A 20,035-nucleotide genomic window follows, 5' to 3' on the forward strand; every position below is an offset into this window, starting at 1 on the left:
CAAACACCAACAAAACAGAAGCATTTTTATGAAAAATGCCTTCCATAAAAACTTGGGGTTAGGTCGAGATCGTGCCTTATTCATGAAGAACTCGGGACATATACACTGGTGTGCCATGAGATTAGGGTTTTTGTTGCATTATGCATAAAATCTTCGGGCATTCTTGGACCACATATACCCCGAGATTTTATACAAATACAACTAAAATCCCGGGACATATCCAATGAATCTCGGTACAATTTCATTCAATCTTTGCTGAAATTCAACTGCATTTCAGGCGTGATAAGATAAAGTCTCCAAAAAATCATCGAATTAAGCCAAGATACATAAAAAAAATGAAATATGGAAAATCATCAAACTATAATAACTTAGCTTCTTAGATATCTCATACAACTTATAAAAACCCCAACAAACGGTAAATTAAAACTAAAGTATCTAACTAAACACAAGAAATAGTAGAATATCTCTACAAAACGAGGCTTAAAGATGCAGATATCCGTTTTAAGGATGCGAATAAAAGTGTAGGTGAGCTAAATTTGAAAGCAAGTTGAGTGAAACCTATAATGGTTCCTATGAAGATGAAGGTTTATTTTTAACTCAGGGGTATTTTTGTCCTTTTCAGAAGATTGCATCATTTGAATTCCTAACGTTTCAAATTAATTCTTGATAATGATCTGGGCCACAAAGGCCCGAGAAAAAGAGTTTTCCAAAAGCGTGCTAACGTGAAAACTTAAGGGGGCATTTGGGGAAGAGGTTATCATCAAAATATAATAACCACATCTTGCTACAGTAAAAACTATTTCAAAACCTCCAATTAGCTGCAATCAACACTATTTCAAAATCTACATTTGCTATAATATTTACTATTTTACATTCATCATTTTCTTATTATTTGTTACCGTGTTTACTATTTACTTCTCAAACTAAAATAGTGTACACCTAAAACACATACTATTATAACCAAAACCAAAATAATATACATCCAAAACGTAAACTATCCTAACTATAATAACCTAGAACTATAATAACTAACTCATTGCTTTAAACGTCCATTATTTTAGACCATTTTCCCAAAAACTTAAAAAAAAGGTCAAAACCAGCCTAAATTACTAGTGCGATATTCGGCAATTTCCCTTCTTTTATGTCGTTGAAGCTTCAATTAATGGCAAAAGAAACTAGAAAGCAGCGGCAACAACATTGGTAAGGCAGGCGGATCCGATTCTTAAACGTGAAGTGGACTATCATCCTTCCGGATTGAATATCACCCACGTCTTCCATGATCGTTACTGCAATTACCAGCGAGGAATTTGACGTGTTCATTCATCTTTCCTTTTAGATTTTGGAATTCGCGTTGTTTGGTGGGTTAATGGAGCAGGAGAGAAGTTTGCCGGGTTCATCACTTAGCCCTAGATCTCCGTCTTCGCAGCCTTATCTTTCAGTTTCGGTGACTGATCCTGTGAAATTGGGAAATGGGGTCCAAGCTTATATCTCATACCGAGTCATCACTAAGGTATTTGTGCATTCAGAATTGTTTTTCCATGATTCTTTGACCGCTTGTTTGATTGCTTGTTTATTTTGCTTCATTTGATGGAAATTATTGATCTAGTACATGTCTCATGTTCCCTTGTGATGACATTTTTGACTTGCCATCAAACTGCTGGCAGTCTTCATGTTCAATTGGCTGCCAACTATGTATAATTGTGTGAATTTTGTTTGTGATGTGAAGTGAAGAATGCTAATTGTGTACTTAACTAAGAAACTGGAAGAGACTGACTCATTTGGATTCGGCCGTAGTTTTACATGGTGCTTAGGAATAATAATGTGAAATAACAAAAAGAAAAAAAAAGAATGCAGATTGGATATCAACGTTATCATCTAATTAAACGCGTACTTTTGGGCTTCGAAACTGATGGATGATGTTAGATATGATCGATCCCGATATTGTAAAGAGATTGAGCAGGGATGTCCTTTTGTGGGGAAATTTTAAGGCCTGATAGGAAGCTCTGAGGAGGAGTTGATGTAAATAAGCAGAAGTTCTGTACATGGTGGAAAATAAATGAATGAATGGGTTATATGCCATGAGGAGCAATGGCTGAAGGTTTTGTGACTTGTGTGTTTTCAAAGTGTTTTAAATGTGGACTATTGTTTGATGAAGTTTCTAACTCATGGAAGGAGCTCTTGTACTTTTCTCACTATTTTGCTGCGGTCTTCTTCTCTTTATGAGAATGGCAGTGAGCTTCCTGAACCTTTTTTTTTTTTTTTTTTAATATAATAGTTTTATTATGATTTTCCTATTATAATCCATGAAAACAGAGCATATTTGCTATCATATTGCAATTTAAGGGGCATACAATTGTCTTGCTGAATGAGAAAGAAGAAGGAATCTGCCAATAATTTGAAAGGTTGAAGTTGTATCTTAAAGAGAACTTTTCTTTCATAACATGAAACCTTTACTTCAAAAGAGGCTTTTTGTTTGCCACCTCAGTCCTCAACAAAAGAACTGTTATTTTGGAATAAGGTTGCCAAGTATTACATGTTTAGAAAACAATATATTAAAAAAAATGGCCAAGGATTTCGGGTATAGGGGAAAAATACCAGGTAATTTTCGATAGGTTATGAAAGACATATTATGTGTGTGGCCTCATACTCATATGAGAATCCTATCTGTTTGTACTTTCTTCTAGAGAAGAATTTGTCAGATAAATTTTTGCACTGAGGTAACCGATTTACTAGGATTAATACATATTGCAAGAAAGCTTTTCCTTGGCATGTGAACAAAGTATATTTTTACCTTTTAATATGTATATTATAATGATTGACCGGCAGATGATTTATTATAATTTGTATTGGCAGACTAATTTTCCTGAATACCAAGGTCCAGAGAAGATTGTCATTCGGCGATACAATGATTTTGTATGGTTACACGATCGACTTTTTGAGAAGTATAAAGGCATTTTTATTCCTTCTCTTCCAGAGAAGAATGCTGTAGGTAAGAAGATTATGAGTCCCTTTTGTTTCATTATTTTTGAGGTTGGATTATTTTGCTAAATGATAATTGTGTTTCTCGTTTTACTGCTAATGCTTAGAATTCTAATATTATGTTAAACCATCAAGATATCCTTTCATTAGGTGTTGGGTTACTGTTGATGATGGGTTATAGTATTGGAAATTATGTAATGTAGTATTTTCAGCTTGCTTTTCTAATTAATCAACGTCAAGTCTATGTCATGACCAAACTTTCATTTGATAATATTTATTTTTCTCTTGTTTTCATAGTTGCACGAGGTCTATATATGCTTGGAAGCATAGAAAGTAGAGTGTTTTGGTTGGACAATTAATTAGATAGGACAAATTCAGATATATGATGCAACGTTTAGTTGTTTTAACATGCTAACAACACATAATACAAGAGGTAAGTAAGAAAGCAAGAATGTGAGACTAGATAACGGGAGGCAAGGGCATCTCAATTTCTAGTAACATTATGTCCAGGACCTGGTAATCTAAGCCTTGCTTTTTTTGGTTGGCTCATATTACTCAGCAGTCATTTCCAAACACATATAGAGATGTTTTGCAGATAGAAAGTAAAAGATTTATAGAAAAGCTGACAAGTGGCAGGTTATTTAAGATGTTTGGATTAAGAATATAAACAATTAATGTTAGGTGCTAATTACCACTATGCTCTTCCCAATATCCTACCAATACTCCCCGTATATCTTTAATAGTACTCTCACAATATGTTCCAGAAATGTTTGACCAGCGTGTTCAGATATCAACTACCCATTTTCTTGAGTCGTGTTACATTTGATCACGTCTTTTTGCATTCAGAGAAAATATTAGATCTAGATTTGGAATCGATAGTTTAATTTTTTTTTTTCTTTCATTGTGAGGTCATCTAAAGTGATGAGAAAAATGAGCTAGATTTGATGCGGTTAAACATGTAAAATTAATATTTGGAATAAGTTTAGTTTTTGTGTTGCAGAGAAATTTCGTTTTAGTGCTGAATTTATAGAAATGAGGCGTCAAGCTTTGGATATATTTGTAAATCGGATAGCTTCACATCACGAGCTTCAGAAGAGTGAGGACTTGAGAACCTTCTTGCAGGCGGAAGAAGAGGTGATGTTCATGGACTTCTCTTTGTTATATAGTACATCCTTTTATTCTTTTCTCTGTCCACCATATTGTTAAATGTTAGGAATCTAATTAGGGATATAAGAAGGATATGTGGTTATGGAGTTTGGTTATAAATAGCGTGAGGAAGGAGGGAGTTAGCATTTGGTGGATGAATTAGGGCTCAAGAGAGGTCTCAAGAGGGAGGGTGCAAGTACCTCAAGTTACATGTTTTTATTGTAGTTTCTGGTTTCCTATATTTCTATGTTTGGATACCTAACACATATCAATGTTATACAGCCCATCTTCTTATAATAAAGTAAGAAGTTCCATTAAACTGACACACATATGTTATCTTATGAGCAGACCATGGAGAGGTTGAGATCTCATGATTCTGGAATTTTCAAGAAAAAGCCAGCTGATTTAATGCAAATATTCAAGGTAAGATGAGTGGTTGGGGTGGAGGAATAATACACAATGCAAGATTTGATTGTTAGTGCCTGTATGTTTTAACGAGAAAGAAATTTTATTTCAATTTGAAAGGGAAGTACTGCCTAGTGCCAGACTTTAGAGATACGAACAATTCATATCTATCAATAAGGTGAGTATAGCAGCAACGACTGCTATTAAGTTAAGATAAATGTCCTGCAGATGCATGTTAAAAAATGGAGATTGCTTAAAAGCTCTCTTGTAGAGGAGAAAGAAAATAGAAAGATTCTAAATTTTTGTCTTTGGTTTGCACCTAATTCTTTCCTTTGATAGCATGAATATCTATCTGTTTCTTTTCCTCTTCTTTTTATGAACACTTTTTTTTTTTTTTGCTGCCGCTGATCAGTGTTAAATCTTCTGATGGGTCACTTCTTCGTAAAAGAATTATTCTTGGGCACTTTTTGTTTTTTGATTTTCTGAATTAGGTTAGCTCTACTTGATGCAAGTTGGTCTCATTCAGATGCTAAGATGATAAATGAAAGTTCCGTAAGAAATAATATTCATATGCTCTTTCTATTGAAGATGTTGGAGCGGGCTTTTTTCAGACCTTCAAGCCTATCTGGTTTGATCTGGCTGATTTTGCGGAATTTGTATTCTAGATGGCCTCTGACCATCCCGTTAAGAACAAAATGAAGTTGTTTGCATGTTTTAGTTTCTCCTTGATAGCAGTCATATAAAATGTTGTTTTTAAAGTTTGTCAAGAGGAAGCCTAGAGGTATCTTCTCAATATATTATGCTGTCGTGAATACTTAATTAAAAAACTTCAACTGGTATGATGTCTACTCTGCTATTATCTTGTTAGAGAGATTTATGTAATTCCTTTTACTAGCTGGGAGGTTTTATTTTCCACTCGTTTTTGTGAACCTCATATGATTCAATCATACTGTTTGTCCTCCCACCCAAAAAAATGGTTATTAACAGGACGTACAATCTAAAGTGAGTGACATTGTTCTTGGAAAAGAAAAGCCGGTGGAAGAGTCAAATCCTGAATATGAAAAGCTAAAACACTACATATTTGAGCTTGAAAACCACTTAACTGAAGCCCAGAAGCATGCATATCGACTTGTGAAAAGGCATAGAGGTATATGGAAATCTTCATGATCGCTTAATTTGGCTGACATTTGTAATTTATGTTTTCATTACCATTTTATTTCATTAGAAAACAAATGAATAATGTTTGATTGTATCTGCTTGTGCACTAGAGTTGGGACAGGCGTTATCGGATTTTGGAAAGGCTGCCAAGCTTCTTGGTGCTTGTGAAGAAAATGCTGTTGGCAAGGGGTTCTCAGAACTGGGAGCCAAATCAGAGATGTTGTCAATTAAGTTGCAAAAGGAGGTATATTTAGAGTGTGTTCGCATACCTTCTTGATGACCAAAAGTGTTTCTTCTAAAATGTACCACGTTTAGTAACAAACAAACCTCACTTGAAAACGTTATTTTGAGGGATCCTTGCAAGCTCGTTTCCCAGAAAAGTGATTTTGAAGTTATCAACCCACTTTAAATTCACTTTATGGAAATTTGAATTATGGCTTAGAGGAGTTTATTATATTTACATTACTTTTACATTGATGTATATCTGCAGGCTCACCAACTTCTGATGAATTTTGAGGAACCTTTGAAAGATTATGTTCGTACCGTGCAATCTATTAAGGTAATTTCCTCCCTCTCACGACCTTACTTGAACATGATCTATTATATAGATTGTATGTCCTTGAGTTTTAAAATTTCCCTCCCTCCCCATTTGAGTTGATTTTGAAATTGACTCATCTAACTTTCAAATTTGTGGCATTACTTTCTGAATCCTTGTACTGGACTCTTAAAAGTTTAGTTGGGCTTGGTTACCATAAGTATCGGTATAATGTTCCCACGATGTTGGTACAAGTTGGGGTTCAAAATTTATATTTATTTTTCATACAGGGGCTGAAATGATTTGTCTTGGAGTATATATACCTCATTGTCATCTTGGTCGATGCATTTGCATTTGAATTAATTAAAATAAGTTTGTGTTCGTTTGGTATATGTCCTTAGTAAGATTTGTTTTCTTTTGTTTGAAACAGGCCACCATAGCCGAGAGAGCCAATGCCTTCAGGCAGCAATGTGAACTTGCCGAAACAACAAAGCTGAAAGAGATAAATCTGTATGCATCCAATAACTTATCTCTATTTTCATCTGTTTTCATTTATGTCGTTGTAATAACAGGCTAGCACAGTGTCCTGTGTTTAGTTACCTCTAAAATTCATTCTATTGAGTTCTATCTGCTTATCATACCAAGAAATTTAGCGTATAAGTTCAATGGTCTGCAGAGACAAACTCATGCTAATGAGATCCGATAAAGCAGCTGAGGCTGAGGTGGAGTACAAAGAGGTATGTGAACTTCAATGAACATAATTTGGTTACTTCTCAGAAGACAAAATCTTGTTCTAAATAGAATTAGTTTGGCTGTACAGTTGAAGGCAGCGAGTGAGGAAGCGACCAAAAGATTTGAGACAATAGTGGCACTAATGAATCAAGAGACCATAAGATTCCAGGAACAGAAAACATTAGACATGGGGCTCGCTTTCCATGAATTTGCAAAAGGACAGGCCCGTTTGGCAAATGGGGTCGCCGATGCATGGAGAAGTCTCCTTCCCAAGCTCGAGGCTCTCTCAGTTTCATGAACAATTACGTCCTGCTACCACAAAGACATGCTTTGGTAGTCATCTTGAACAGCAGATGCAGAGATTGTAGTAACGAAAGCAACACCTGTATTGGTTTTGTTTTCTGCTTTTCCATCTTCTGTACAGATTCAAATATGGCGTTGTAGTCTTAGACATCTTTAGCAGATCAAATTCCATCACACTTCACTTGCTATCATTCTTCATACTGTGTTGGGTTCACTCAGCAGTTTCCCTTTACTTAAATAGTTCAGTATTCTATGATACTTGAAAGGATGAAGTGACCTTTATGGGGGGTTGGTTTTTTGGTCTGTAGATGTGCTCGACGAGATAATGGTGGACAAAATAGCTAATTCTTTTCTTTATTTTCTTTTTCATATTGGGACCTTTTTTCTTACAATGGTAATTTGACATGTTCTTCCTCCTTAGAGGTTGAGAGTTTGATCTCCGTTTATACTAAAAAATGAATACACAGTATATGTGAAATCTGTAAATTTATTAAAATAAATTTGTTTTAAGTAGTGCGATTAGATGTTGTCATAAACTTTTAGCGTAAGTCACTGTAATATCACAACACATGTACGAGATATATTTGAAACTATAATTTATTTGAATTATTAGAAATATATATAAGAATAGTTTTTATAGGAAATATATTTGAAACTATAATTTATTTGAATTATTATAAATATATATATAAGAATAGTTTTAATTTTTTTTTGAATTTTTTTTTTCACATATAAAATAAAACATTTAACTGACATGAGTTGGGTTACCTAATGAAAAATAAGGTTGAATGTAGACATTAAGTGGTTATAATTGAAGTGTTGGCCATACATTCTTTAATATGATTTAATTAAGTTAAAAATCACTTTTAGTCTTTGAATTTTTATAAAATAATAATTTAGTTCCTAATTTTAATTAATGATTTAGTTCTTATATTTTTCAAATTTGTAACAATTTAGTCTTTGAACTTTAATAACTATTTAGTCCTTGTATTTTACAATTTGTAACGATTTAATCTCTATCGTAAAAAGTACTATTAAGATTTCATAATTATTTTTATACAAATAGATTGATGAACTATTTTAGGGTCAAATTTGTTTATAAATATAATGACTAAATTGTTACATAACAAAATTAACATCCAAGTTTGATGAAATTTTTCACGAAAAACACTAAAATATATCAAAGTTGAAATTTTAAGGACTAAATTGTTATATGGATTAAAGTATTATATACTAAAGTTTAAAGACTAAAGGCGTGTTTGGAATACATTTTCAAGTTTTAATTTAAAAAATAAATCATTTTGAAAGAATTGTAAATCATTTGAAAAGAAATTGGAGTGTTTGGTCAACCACTCAAAATAATTTTTCATATATATTTTAATCATTTTTATTGAAAATGTTTAAATAAAAAAGAATTTTTTTTAAAAAATTTATTTCTCAAGTCAATTCAAACGGGTCCTAAATTATTATCATTTAAAAAATATAAAGACTAAATCATTACAAATTAAAATTCATACATTAAAAGTGACTTTAACAAAAAAAAAAAAAAAAAAAACCTATAAAAACTTGAAACAAAATAATCATAACTCAGATTAAAAATATGAACACATTTCAACAATCTTTTTTAATATTATTTGTTTTAGTACAACTAGTAAGAATATGTGGATTCAAACCTTGAAGAGTATATATTAATTATCGTAGCTGATAAATATGCTCATTCGTTAATTAGCAACATTTATTAATTTTTTAAAGATTTAAAGATTTTATAATCTATTTGCGGTCCTAATAAAATGTAAAATTTAGTTTTTAGAATTTAAAAATTTTATTAGTTTAGAATATAGGGATTTTCAAGAATAGTAAAAATAAAGGAAAATATTTTATAAAAAATATAAAATTTAATATTTTTTAATAGAGATGGATAGAAATCGATAGAAAAAATCCATCATTATAGTGTATAATAGATAATAATAAAAAACCTATGATGTCTCTTTAATTTAGGTTTGTTATTTCAAAAATTGGCATAAGGAAAATTTATTTTCTTTTTGTTATTTTGACACTCCCATCCTCATATTTTCTCTTAAAAAAGAAAAGAAAAGAAAAAAAACGGACCAACCGTCAAACCTTTCTCCTCACAGTGGCTTCCCATCGCTGAAACACTATCCTCTCTTTCGTTTTCTTTCTCTCAGCTCCTTTTCCTGTTGCTTCTTCGGTATCAGATCCATGGAAGCCATTTCTCATTCAACAAAGCAATTCATTTGTTACACAACTGTCAATTCTCGGCCATGTATTTTGTCTCCAATGGCGTCTCATCCGTCACTGGTTTTCGTCGCTTGGAACACTCGCCATCGGCAAATCTCCAGGTTCTCTCAACTCTCAAGTCCATGCCTCAGGAATACGAAGCTGGTGCCCAAGTCTTCGGATGAGAACTACGATATTGTGCCCTCAGAAGATGACCCTGAAGATGGAGTATCACTTGGGACCATGAAATTGCCTTCGGACATTGACATTGCTAGATTTCAGGTCTTACTCTTCCAGGTAGGTCAAATTTCCTCCCCTTTTCTGATTTGTTTTTGCTTTACTGCTTCAATAACCGATGAAGAGTAGAATAGGCAAGTATCTTGGCTGTCTGGAGTAATTTGTGAGTGATGTGTTTCGATTGCAACAGTGGGCCAATAGTCTTTGCCAGGGAGCTAACTTGCCGCTTCCAGTGCCTCTGAAGGTGAGTCAATGGGTTTACATTCTATCGGTTCCTGATTATAATTTTTGAATGATAAATTAATGTTAGAGGTTCTATATCGAAGCTAGACGTCATCATGCTCGATCATAGTTAATGGTGCCGGCCAATTTGGGAAAAGAGAATACTGTCGCCAACGAAAAGCCAAGAGGCTATTTGGTAATGCCGAAATAAAATTAGGAGCAAGAAGTTGACAAAAAACACCCAACCAACAAGACATTTTAGGACCGGATTGGATAATAGGTCTCAACAAAGCAGTTCAAAAGCTGTTTTTTTTTTCGTTTTCTTGTTTTGTGGGTTCTGATATGTATTTATATGATGATATAGCATCTTAATAGTCTTAAATCACTGATTGACCCAAAAGTTTAAGCTCATGAGTTAAGGTAAATTTAATATTGTATCACCTAACAAATAGTTATTCTCTTGTGAATAGACTTACACAACTGCTCTTGATTAGCATTGCCTAGCATGATGAGACGAATGCATATGCGCTTTATAACTTTGAACAGTTAAATCTAACAACTATGACAAATTTTTGCTTTATTTTGGTGTTCTTAATCTTTGCTATGCATAAGATATGAGGAGTTCTCATACATAATTACTTGATTACCTTTATCAACAAAAGCTCTAGCGGAAACTTATTTTCATGACAATCAAACAGGTTGACAAAATACCCAGTGGAGTTAGACTTGGTTTTATCACAATTGGAGATGGAAAGACGGAAGTTCTGGTGTATATAGATTGCTTGGTTTTTCCTGCTACTGCCAATACTAATCCAATTTTTCGAGCCATAAGAAATGGACGCTTAAGGGACCAGTCACCTCCTGGTGAACCGAGAATTATGAGGAGTCTTTTGGGTGCTTTGAAAAAATCAGTTGAAATTTCTAGAGTATGAGTTAATATTTGTCTATGTAAATGTAACAAACTTGTCTTTTCTTCTGTCATTAGGTAATGTAAATGACTGTCAGTGAAGGTTCACTTGGACATCAGATCTGGCTCGTTTTTTTTCCCCATATCTTAACATTTCAATATGGCTTGAATTAGAAAAAAAATATTTCTTTTGGCTTTAGACTCATTCAGAAAAGTACGATATAAGATTCTATTAAATCAAAACAGCACAACAACATAATACTAATCTTTTGGATGTCTTCTACTGATTTAGAATGCACAACACTTGCTTTTCACTTTTTGGAATATCCACAAATTGTTGATGGAGACATTGGAAAGATGCTGTCAAGAAAGCTAAAAACAAGGACATTTCGGTGGAAGTCTTATTATTATTAGTGTTTGGTACATTCACGCTGAAATCAAAATTAGCTTTTGTGTTGGCCAATGCACTCCTTGTCAAGGCATAAACTAGAACAGAGTAATTAGAAGGGGAAAAAACATGAAGAAAGCTATGAGCTGATAATTATATGGTTTGTCAACAGCTATAAATTCAGATAAATATATTTATCTAAACCTGAACGTTCTTTGTTTTTTTTTACTTGCTTTCTATGGTATTCTTAAATTGACCATTAGAATGAACTTTTCATTACTTTCTTAACCTCAAAGAGATGGAAGAACTGAAAACTGCTGATAGAATGTGTGGTGATGAAGTAGAGAATGGTTTCGATGCAATTGTTATAGGGTCAGGATATGGTGGTTCTGTTGCTGCATGTCGGATGTCTATGGCAGGGATAAAAGTTTGTTTACTTGAGAAAGGCCGCAAATGGGAATCTCAGGATTTTGTTACTGACAGTATGAAAATAACTTCAGCTGTGAGGATGGAAAATCGCAATTTAGGCGTAAGCTTTGGTCCTAAAGATGCATTATTCCAGGTAATTTTCCTCATAGTGTTATTCTATAGTTGTTCCTTTGAGATTCAGAGCTAGTATGAAGAAGATGACTTGTATGCATATTTGGCACTTATACGAGGATATTAATCAAGATTTTGATATTTCAAGGAGTAATGAAGTAATCATGATTAAATTTTTTATTTTACATTTCATGAAAAACCAGAGATGCGCTGTGCCATGCAATGCAACTTTTAATTATTCAGATATATTCAAAAGCAGCTTTGAAGTTATTATACATCTGTATATAGTTAATGGGACAATCAGTATCTAAAGGAGTTGCTTAAACCAGATTATACTTCACATCTTCAGAAACTAATTAGTTTGTAATTGACTATTCATAAAATGTGTTGAATTTTAGGTTTTCGAACAAAATGATTCTCTAGCTACTGTAGCCTGTGGGCTAGGGGGAGGTTCGCTAGTGAATGCTGGAGTGATGCTTCCAACCCCAGTTCTTGTTAGAAAGGATCCAAACTGGCCAAAAGAATGGGAAAGGGATTGGTCTTTCTGTGAAGCTGCTGCTGCAGCCATGCTGAAGGTACAAAGTATTCCGGTCAAATTTCCTTCCGCCAAAGTCTTAGAAGAAATTGTTGACGAAGAGATCGAAGGAAGTTTTGAGTCTTCGCTGAATCTTAGCATTAACTTCGATATTGAGGAATCATTGTCTAGTTCACAGAAAATCCAACAGCGTGGTAACTGCTTAGCTTGTGGAAATTGTCTTGCTGGCTGTCCTTATAATGCAAAGAGTTCAACAGACAAAAATTATTTATTGGCAGCCATCCAGGTATTCTTTCCACTGCATTTCAATTACTAAATCTACCTATATATATGTGTGTGTGTGTAATTATGTATATATTTAACACGTGTCATCTACAGGAGCTTTTCTTTTGATAAGATAGAAGATCGCTGATCAATAAAATTTACAAAAAGGATTCCTGAAGCTTATATACAAAAAATCATATTGGTAATTGAAATACCACAAAATCAACATTGATTAACTTCTGTCAAGTTATGTGTGCAATGACTCCCCCTTCTGCCTTCTCTCAACACCTATTCTATTCATCTAGTAGTGCTCGTCTTAATCCATACAAGCTTGTTCTTTTCCCATCTAACTCCTAGGATGTAACTACTCTTAATAGTTGTGTTATGAAGGGTTGGCAATCCCACACATGCTGCTCGGCTGACATGGAATTTCTAGTTGCATTCAATTATTTAATCACTGACCTTCCTTCATTTCATTAATTTTTTCGATTCTCTAAACAAGGAATCTACTGGCCTGTTACAGGATAATGTCTAGACAATGCCTTTTATGTCTCAGTAGCACTTTGTTTGAGATCTATCCTTTTCCTTTGTGTAGGCAGGTTGTGTTGTTCATACTACATGTCAAGTTCAGTATGTTGTAAAAAATTCACTTAACCAGGAAGGCAAAACCTCCCGAGAAAGAAAATGGTCTGTTTACTTGAATGAGATTGATTTTATCACCTGTGATTTTGTAATCCTTTCAGGTAAGGAAGAAGCAAGATAGTTGATTACTTGGATGAATTTCTATGATTACTTACATTTTTTACGATTACTTAAATTTTAATCTTTTCATTTCAGCTGGAGTTTTTGGTACAACTGAGATACTCTTTCGGTCTCAAATGAGAGGACTAAAAGTTTCTGAATCACTTGGCTGCGGATTTAGCTGTAATGGAAATGCTGTGGCCTACCTTGCTGGGAGTCCTGCACCTTTGAATGCTTATGGATTAGATAGAGAGCAGTTATGGAAAAAATCTTTTCACGAACGGCCAGGACCATCTATCTCTTCTTCGTATACATCTTCATTGGGATTTACAATTCAGGTGCATAAATGTCTTCACTTGCAAAAACTTGATTCTCTGTTGGGAAATATAGGGCTTGAGATCGTTTTCCTTCTATTTTATTGATTATCGCGTTCTTGATAAAAAAAAAAAAAATAGAAATTTTATTGAATGCAATGGAAGAACAGAACAGGTTGGCCAGAACTACCAGAAGAGCAAACTATATGAAAAACCAGCACACTCTGTATAAGAGAAAATATATATATACACAATGAATCTCCACCTGCAGCTATACCAAAAATTTATAAGTAGTCCACAAAAGGAGTATATTTCTTACAATAGAACTGGTAAAAATCATTGAACACTTTTTTTTATGGAAAAGAAAATTCATTAAACACTAGATGGGAAAGATTTGTCGATAGCCTGGAGGCTGGAAATATCTACCTAGCAACATGTTATTGAGCCACCTCCCACATTTTACACTAAATATTTCTTAATTATAAAAATCTGCTTGAAATAGAACGTGGGCTTCTTGAGCTACTCTGACGATACACTTTAGAAAACCAACCATTCTCCTCGAAGCCATATTTATTGGTTATACTTATACTATGTTATAAATACGGATTTATTTAGCAAGTGTCAGGTCGACTTGCAAAGAAGGGGTATATTTCTCTTTTGTTATTTCTAGAACCCGAAACCTTCACGATCCATTGGAGATTTGGAGGTAAATCGTTCTTCAATAAATTTGATGATAATATCAATCCATCTTAGCTCCTTGGAAAAGGTCCTTGAGGATCTTGTTAACTTTATTTGCCATAGGAACGGGGATGGAGAGAACTGGATTATCTAATCTAAGTAGGCAATTAGCAAATGATTTGCACAAGAGTGATCTAGGGATCTCCTCTAAAAACTTGAGAAGTTTTCCATTTACTAGGACAATTAATGATCTTTTCGAACCAATGTTTCTGGAAAGTAGGAATTAAGGTTTTTAGGATTGCCCTGCCTCTCACGGACATGTCAAAATAATTAATAGGTAACCTACCTTCCTGGAAACTAGTTATTTAGGTCCCAATTGTTAACCATTTCGTTTTTTGTTTTTGGTTTTTGAAAATTAAGCCTATTTCATTCCTATTTCTTACAATGATTTGCGTCTTTCTTAAGTACAGTGGTTGAATTCTTAGTCAAATTCCAAAAACAAACAAGTTTTTAAAAGCTACTTTTTTTAGTTTTCAAATTTTGGATTGGTTATTTAGACCATTGGTAAAATGATGTAGGGGCATTTCGGGAATATTCGGTAATTTCCATTTGTACTAATTTACAATTTTAATTTGTTTTCTTTTTTAGTTTAGGTGTGGAAACACTCTTCCCCTTTAGGTCTATTTAAAGGGGATTTAGAATTAGAATTAGTTAGGTAGTTAGGGTGAAACAACCCTTTCCCTTTGGGTCTATTCAAAGGGATCATTGTCTACATTTCTCTCTAATCAATAATACTCTACTTCAAGATTTTTTTCCAAGATTTGAGTCTACACCAAAAACGTAGATAACAAAGGAAGAAATTTGGTTTATTTCACAATAGAATAGAATTATGTAATCTCTCACGACATTAATGTTTTTTTGTAATTTCATACTATCAATGAAATCAATTCAAATGTTTCTCATAAAAAAAAAATTGGAGGTGTAAGTAGTGTTTATAAGCTTAATTTTCAAAACAAAAAACAAAAAACCAAATGGTTACCAAACAAGGCCTTAAGGATTGCCTCTCATGGGCATGCCAAGATAATTGATAGTTCATTCACCTTTCTTGCAGATGTAAAATGAAAACGATAGCCGATTGAAGAAGACATCCTGAATTATAATGATGAACCATTGAATTGATTAAATAATACTTCCACTATATTAATAATTTATGATGAGATACTGAACCATTGACCATAATTTGCTGTTAAATATTACTTCTTTTCCTAATGCATGACGAAAAATAGCCCTTTACCCTTTTTATTTAAAAGGTCCATTTATGTTCATAAAATGTCGTTTTGAGTTGTAAAAATTGCTCTTTTGAATTTTAACTGAATTCTTTTTCCTTGTGCCGTAGAGTGCAGTACTTCCTTCGGCTTATCCTAACCTGCTTTTTAAAGGCATTACAACTTATGGGTGGCCCAATGGCTACTGGTTCTTCCATGGGATTTTAGATAAGTTGAAACAAATTCTAAGCTTCAAAGCCAGCCAAGCAATTGTTCTAAACGCAATGGGTTATGACAAGGGCGACGGAAAAATTATGTTGCAAAGGGACACAGATAAAATTTCTTTTTTCCCACCACTTGACCCTCTACTACCACAAAAAATAAATGTCTTTCAAAGAATCACAAAAAAGTTAGGGGGGATTCTTTTCATTTCAAGATACCGAAGCACATCAGTTCACCATTTAGGTGGGTGCAATGTGGCATCTGATCCTTCTCGTGGTGTTTGCAATGCCAGTGGTCAGGTTTTTGATCCCACGAATCCTGATTCTGTGCATCCAGGCCTCTATGTTTGTGATGCTTCATTAATTCCACGTTCTGTTGGTGTAAATCCATCTTTTACAATCACAATTGTTTCTGAACATGTAAGCAAGCATCTTGTGAGTGAGATTCTCAAGTACAAGTGCCAACATGGTCTTGACCTTTCTGCTAGCAATGATAATAAGCATTCTATCCACAAAACAATTATAAATAGATCCCAGAGTTCAATAGTCATGGTTAAAGAAACCATGAAGGGTTATGTGGGAGGAATGCCTTGTGCCATTTTTCTCATAATGAAGATGAACTCCGAGGGTCAGAAAGATTTCAGTCAATCAAAAGGAAGTCTAGGAGAATGTCATCCACTTCTTAGAGGAAAAGTTGGTGGATATGTAGAATTTCGGGCCATTGAGAAGGACAATCTATACATTATTGATGGGGAAGTAAATTTGTGTGATACTGGTTGCAGAACTCCCTTCACTCAGTATATGACTTATCACCTTCTTCTTGCAGCTTCTTCTGGTTCAAGGTGAGAGTTTAAGCTTGTTTGATGTATTCGACTTCCATACCACTTATCATTTTATATTTTGGATAACATTGTAAAGCCATGCAGGATTATACTTTATTCTAAAGAAGTTAAAATGCAGATATATTCTGAAGGGGAAGAAGACCTTGAATCCTTATCTTTTTGGTTTATATGCTTGGCGAGAGATGACAACATTGCATGTGAGAGTTGAAAAAGTTGTAGAAAAAAGTTCGATGAATGATATTGCCATTTTTGAAGGGGAACTCAGCATCTCAGTTTTAGAACTTCTCAAGAGTTTCTTAAGTCTTAAGGGAGAAAAGAGAGGACAGTTCATTAGTCTTTTGTTAAAGACGTTTATGAGAACCTATATCTTACAGACACCACGGTTGACTTACAAAAGCTCAACACCAATGGGGTTCTTAGAAAACCTCTACGGATACACTTCTCGTTTTGAAATCACAACAGGTACTAACTAAAGTCGGTGGCCTCGTGCAGTTCTGAAAATTGATAAGACTTTCGAGAAGAAAATATTAATTCCCATTTTTAGGATGTCAATGTTCATTTCTTTATGTCTTGCTTTAGTTTTCAACTTGTCTCAGCCGTTGTCATATGTATTGTGCAGAAGATGGAATTACCGTCGGTTGCATAAAATTTAGCTGTGCCCAATATTCATCGAGGGTTCAAGAAGGAAAACAACGTAATCCAGTTATCCTGATTAATGGCTATTCAACAGAAAGTTACTATCTGCCAACAGAACCCACTGATTTGACTAGAACTTTACTTGGAGAAGGGCATGATGTCTGGCTATTGCAATCAAGATTACACCCTCTAAATCCTTCTAATGACTTCACAATAGCAGATATTGGCAGATTTGACATCCCTGCTGGTAATATATTCAGAAGAATTTAACCGCTTGTACTTTTTTAGTACTGAATTCCTTTGTTTTCAATGAGCTTTTCGTTTTTCGTTTCTTTCTGCAGCAATCAACAAGATCCTAGAAATGGATGGGTCCTGCAGAAAGGTACATATTGTTGCACACTGTGTTGGAGGGTTGGCATCACACATGTCTCTCATGGGAGGACATGTCTCTAATTCTTGTGTGGCCTCTCTCTCTTGTACCAACTCTTCAATGTTTTTCAAGCTAACCGTTTCGTCAATGGTCAAAATGTGGCTTCCTCTGGTCCCAGTGAGTCCAACTTTCTGAATATTTGCTCGAGTTGATAGTTTTCTGAATAATAGTGTCAAAATGTGATTGATTAGGATCAGGAAAATGTCTAGACTACAGATCTTAATTAGACAACTCTGAGTTTCATCTCTCTTTGGGTTAATGAATAACGAAGTAAATCTCTTTGGGCGCATTTGGAATCTTTTATGCAGATATCCATGGCTATACTTGGCAAGAACAAGATCCTCCCTCTCTTGGCAACATCTAGTATCAGCAGAAGGCATCAGCTCCTAAAATTGATAGCCTATTTGTTACCACGGTACGAGAGGTGCACCTGCAACGAATGTGAAGTTTTCTCTGGCATATTTGGCAACACATTTTGGCATGAAAATGTGAGTCCTTCTCTTCATCATTGGTTAAACAAGGAAAGCTCCACAATGCTCCCCATGGCAGCATTTCCTCACCTCAGAAAAATTTGCAATGCCGGTTTCATTGTCGACGAGGAAGGGAACAACAATTACTTGATACATCCAGAGAGAATGGCATTCCCAACGCTATACATATCAGGTGGAAGGAGTCTTCTGATAAGTCCTCTCACTTCCTTTCTAGCTAACAAATACATGAAGTTGCATCAATCAAAATTTAGACATGAAAGGGTGGTTGTGGATGGCTTTGGGCATTCTGATCTGTTGATTGGAGAGAAGTCTTGTAAGGAAGTATTCCCCCACATTCTGTCACATATTAAATTAGCTGAAAAAGAAGGTGCAATCACTGGTGATGCCAAAAAGAGATACAGGAGTGGGGAGGCATTGTCTTGGAGTGAAGATCCACATGATGGGTATGGAAGCTTTGCTACTTGGTTTTCCCCTTGGGTTATTACTTGGATGTTCTTATGTCTTTTGGTTTTGTTATTGTTTCCACTCTTCAGTTGAATACTTTCTACAACATAGTGTTAGAAATTTGGGGGTAGAGCAAAGTTTGAATTTTCACTCCAAAATGGTGTGGTTTGGTAATAGCAAAAATGTTATACTTTTACTTGTAAAGTTCTGTTTTTCAATTTGATTTACATTTTTCTAATTTAATCATATATCTGCAAAGTCTAAAGTTAGTTTTTCAATGTACTTGTAAATAAATTTTAGGTCAAATGGTAAAAACAACCCATGAAGTATAGTGGTAGCTGCAATATATCCTTAAAAATAAATTGTAAAAATTGGACCTTTAAACTTCTTTAGGTGTTAAAATTGGACTCTTAAAATTACAATAATTGTAGAAATTGGGCTCAAATGATAAAAAGTTAACTTCTAAACTTATACAATTATTACAATTTCTACCATTACGGAACAAAGAATGAGAACTTAAATAACTACTCTAAAAACATTTTAATTATATAGTTAATTCTCATTAATTTTTTTATATAGTTAATTTTACATGGATGATTTGAATTTAAAGAGAAATTTTAAACTTTTCAATAGAAAAAAAATAATTGTATTCATATATCTATTTTAAATTTAAATGTGCGATTAAACATATTTATCATCTTGACTCTTAAACAATAAAACTTGAAATTTAAATATCTATATATATCTATCTATACTATATTAAAAGGGCCAAAAATGGAAGAATCTTTGCATTTTTATTTTGCCCTTCATTCTTCAACATATACCCATTATACTTTCGGTTAGTTATGATTCAACCCACTAAAATTTCCATACTTCCATAATTGTAGATTTAAGGGTTAGTTAATAATTTGATTTAATTCCCATCCTTCTGTGATAGTACTCTACAAGGTTCTTCCCATTTTGCCCTGTATTTCCATATTTTGTGGTTAGCTTTTTTAAACCATTCATCGATAAAAGAAAGAAAACAACAAGCAATAGAATAGTGAGTGCAATTCGACCAAAGAAAAAAAATCGCATCGATAGAAACTCAATCCCAGGTTCATAAATGAAGAAGGGAGGAAGACGAAGAGATGATTCACTCTCAGTTTCTCTCTCTGTTTTCTTACTCACACTAATCAATTGATTGAGCGGTAAGTTTTTAGTTTTTAATTCAATTTTGTTTAGTTTTTTAGATTTTTAAGTTTTTAGTTTTTAATTCAATTTTGTTTAGTTTTTTAGATTTTTGTTAAGAGAAGCATTTAAATCTTTGATTTGCATGATGAAATCTTTCATTTGAGGAAGGAAGACAAAAAGAAAGGTTCACTCTCAGATTCTCTCTTTATTT

At 33.9% G+C, this 20,035-nt stretch overlaps 3 protein-coding genes across 3 annotated transcripts; all 3 read left to right on the forward strand.

The window, feature by feature from the left end:
- Positions 1 to 1,126: 1,126 nt before the first annotated feature.
- On the forward strand, positions 1,127 to 7,627 carry LOC120074363 (sorting nexin 1). The gene is made up of 10 exons (XM_039027459.1): positions 1,127 to 1,510; positions 2,854 to 2,989; positions 3,980 to 4,113; positions 4,474 to 4,548; positions 5,518 to 5,677; positions 5,799 to 5,932; positions 6,179 to 6,247; positions 6,654 to 6,733; positions 6,900 to 6,960; positions 7,044 to 7,627. The coding sequence occupies exons 1-10, from the start codon at positions 1,367 to 1,369 to the stop codon at positions 7,251 to 7,253; spliced, it is 1,203 nt and encodes a 400-aa protein (XP_038883387.1). The 5' UTR covers positions 1,127 to 1,366; the 3' UTR covers positions 7,254 to 7,627.
- A 1,714-nt stretch (positions 7,628 to 9,341) lies between these two features.
- Positions 9,342 to 11,005, forward strand: LOC120073272. The gene is made up of 3 exons (XM_039026012.1): positions 9,342 to 9,793; positions 9,924 to 9,977; positions 10,654 to 11,005. Exons 1-3 carry the CDS (start codon positions 9,479 to 9,481, stop codon positions 10,885 to 10,887), a joined length of 603 nt encoding a protein of 200 aa, XP_038881940.1. The 5' UTR covers positions 9,342 to 9,478; the 3' UTR covers positions 10,888 to 11,005.
- Positions 11,006 to 11,201: 196 nt separating this feature from the next.
- Positions 11,202 to 18,894, forward strand: LOC120073271. The gene is made up of 9 exons (XM_039026011.1): positions 11,202 to 11,812; positions 12,189 to 12,611; positions 13,185 to 13,332; positions 13,427 to 13,668; positions 15,719 to 16,650; positions 16,769 to 17,112; positions 17,270 to 17,533; positions 17,628 to 17,833; positions 18,025 to 18,894. The coding sequence occupies exons 1-9, from the start codon at positions 11,549 to 11,551 to the stop codon at positions 18,742 to 18,744; spliced, it is 3,543 nt and encodes a 1,180-aa protein (XP_038881939.1). The 5' UTR covers positions 11,202 to 11,548; the 3' UTR covers positions 18,745 to 18,894.
- The last annotated feature ends 1,141 nt before the right edge of the window (positions 18,895 to 20,035 follow it).

Source organism: Benincasa hispida, chromosome 3 (assembly GCF_009727055.1).
Source record: "Benincasa hispida cultivar B227 chromosome 3, ASM972705v1, whole genome shotgun sequence".
Lineage (NCBI taxonomy): Eukaryota > Viridiplantae > Streptophyta > Magnoliopsida > Cucurbitales > Cucurbitaceae > Benincasa > Benincasa hispida.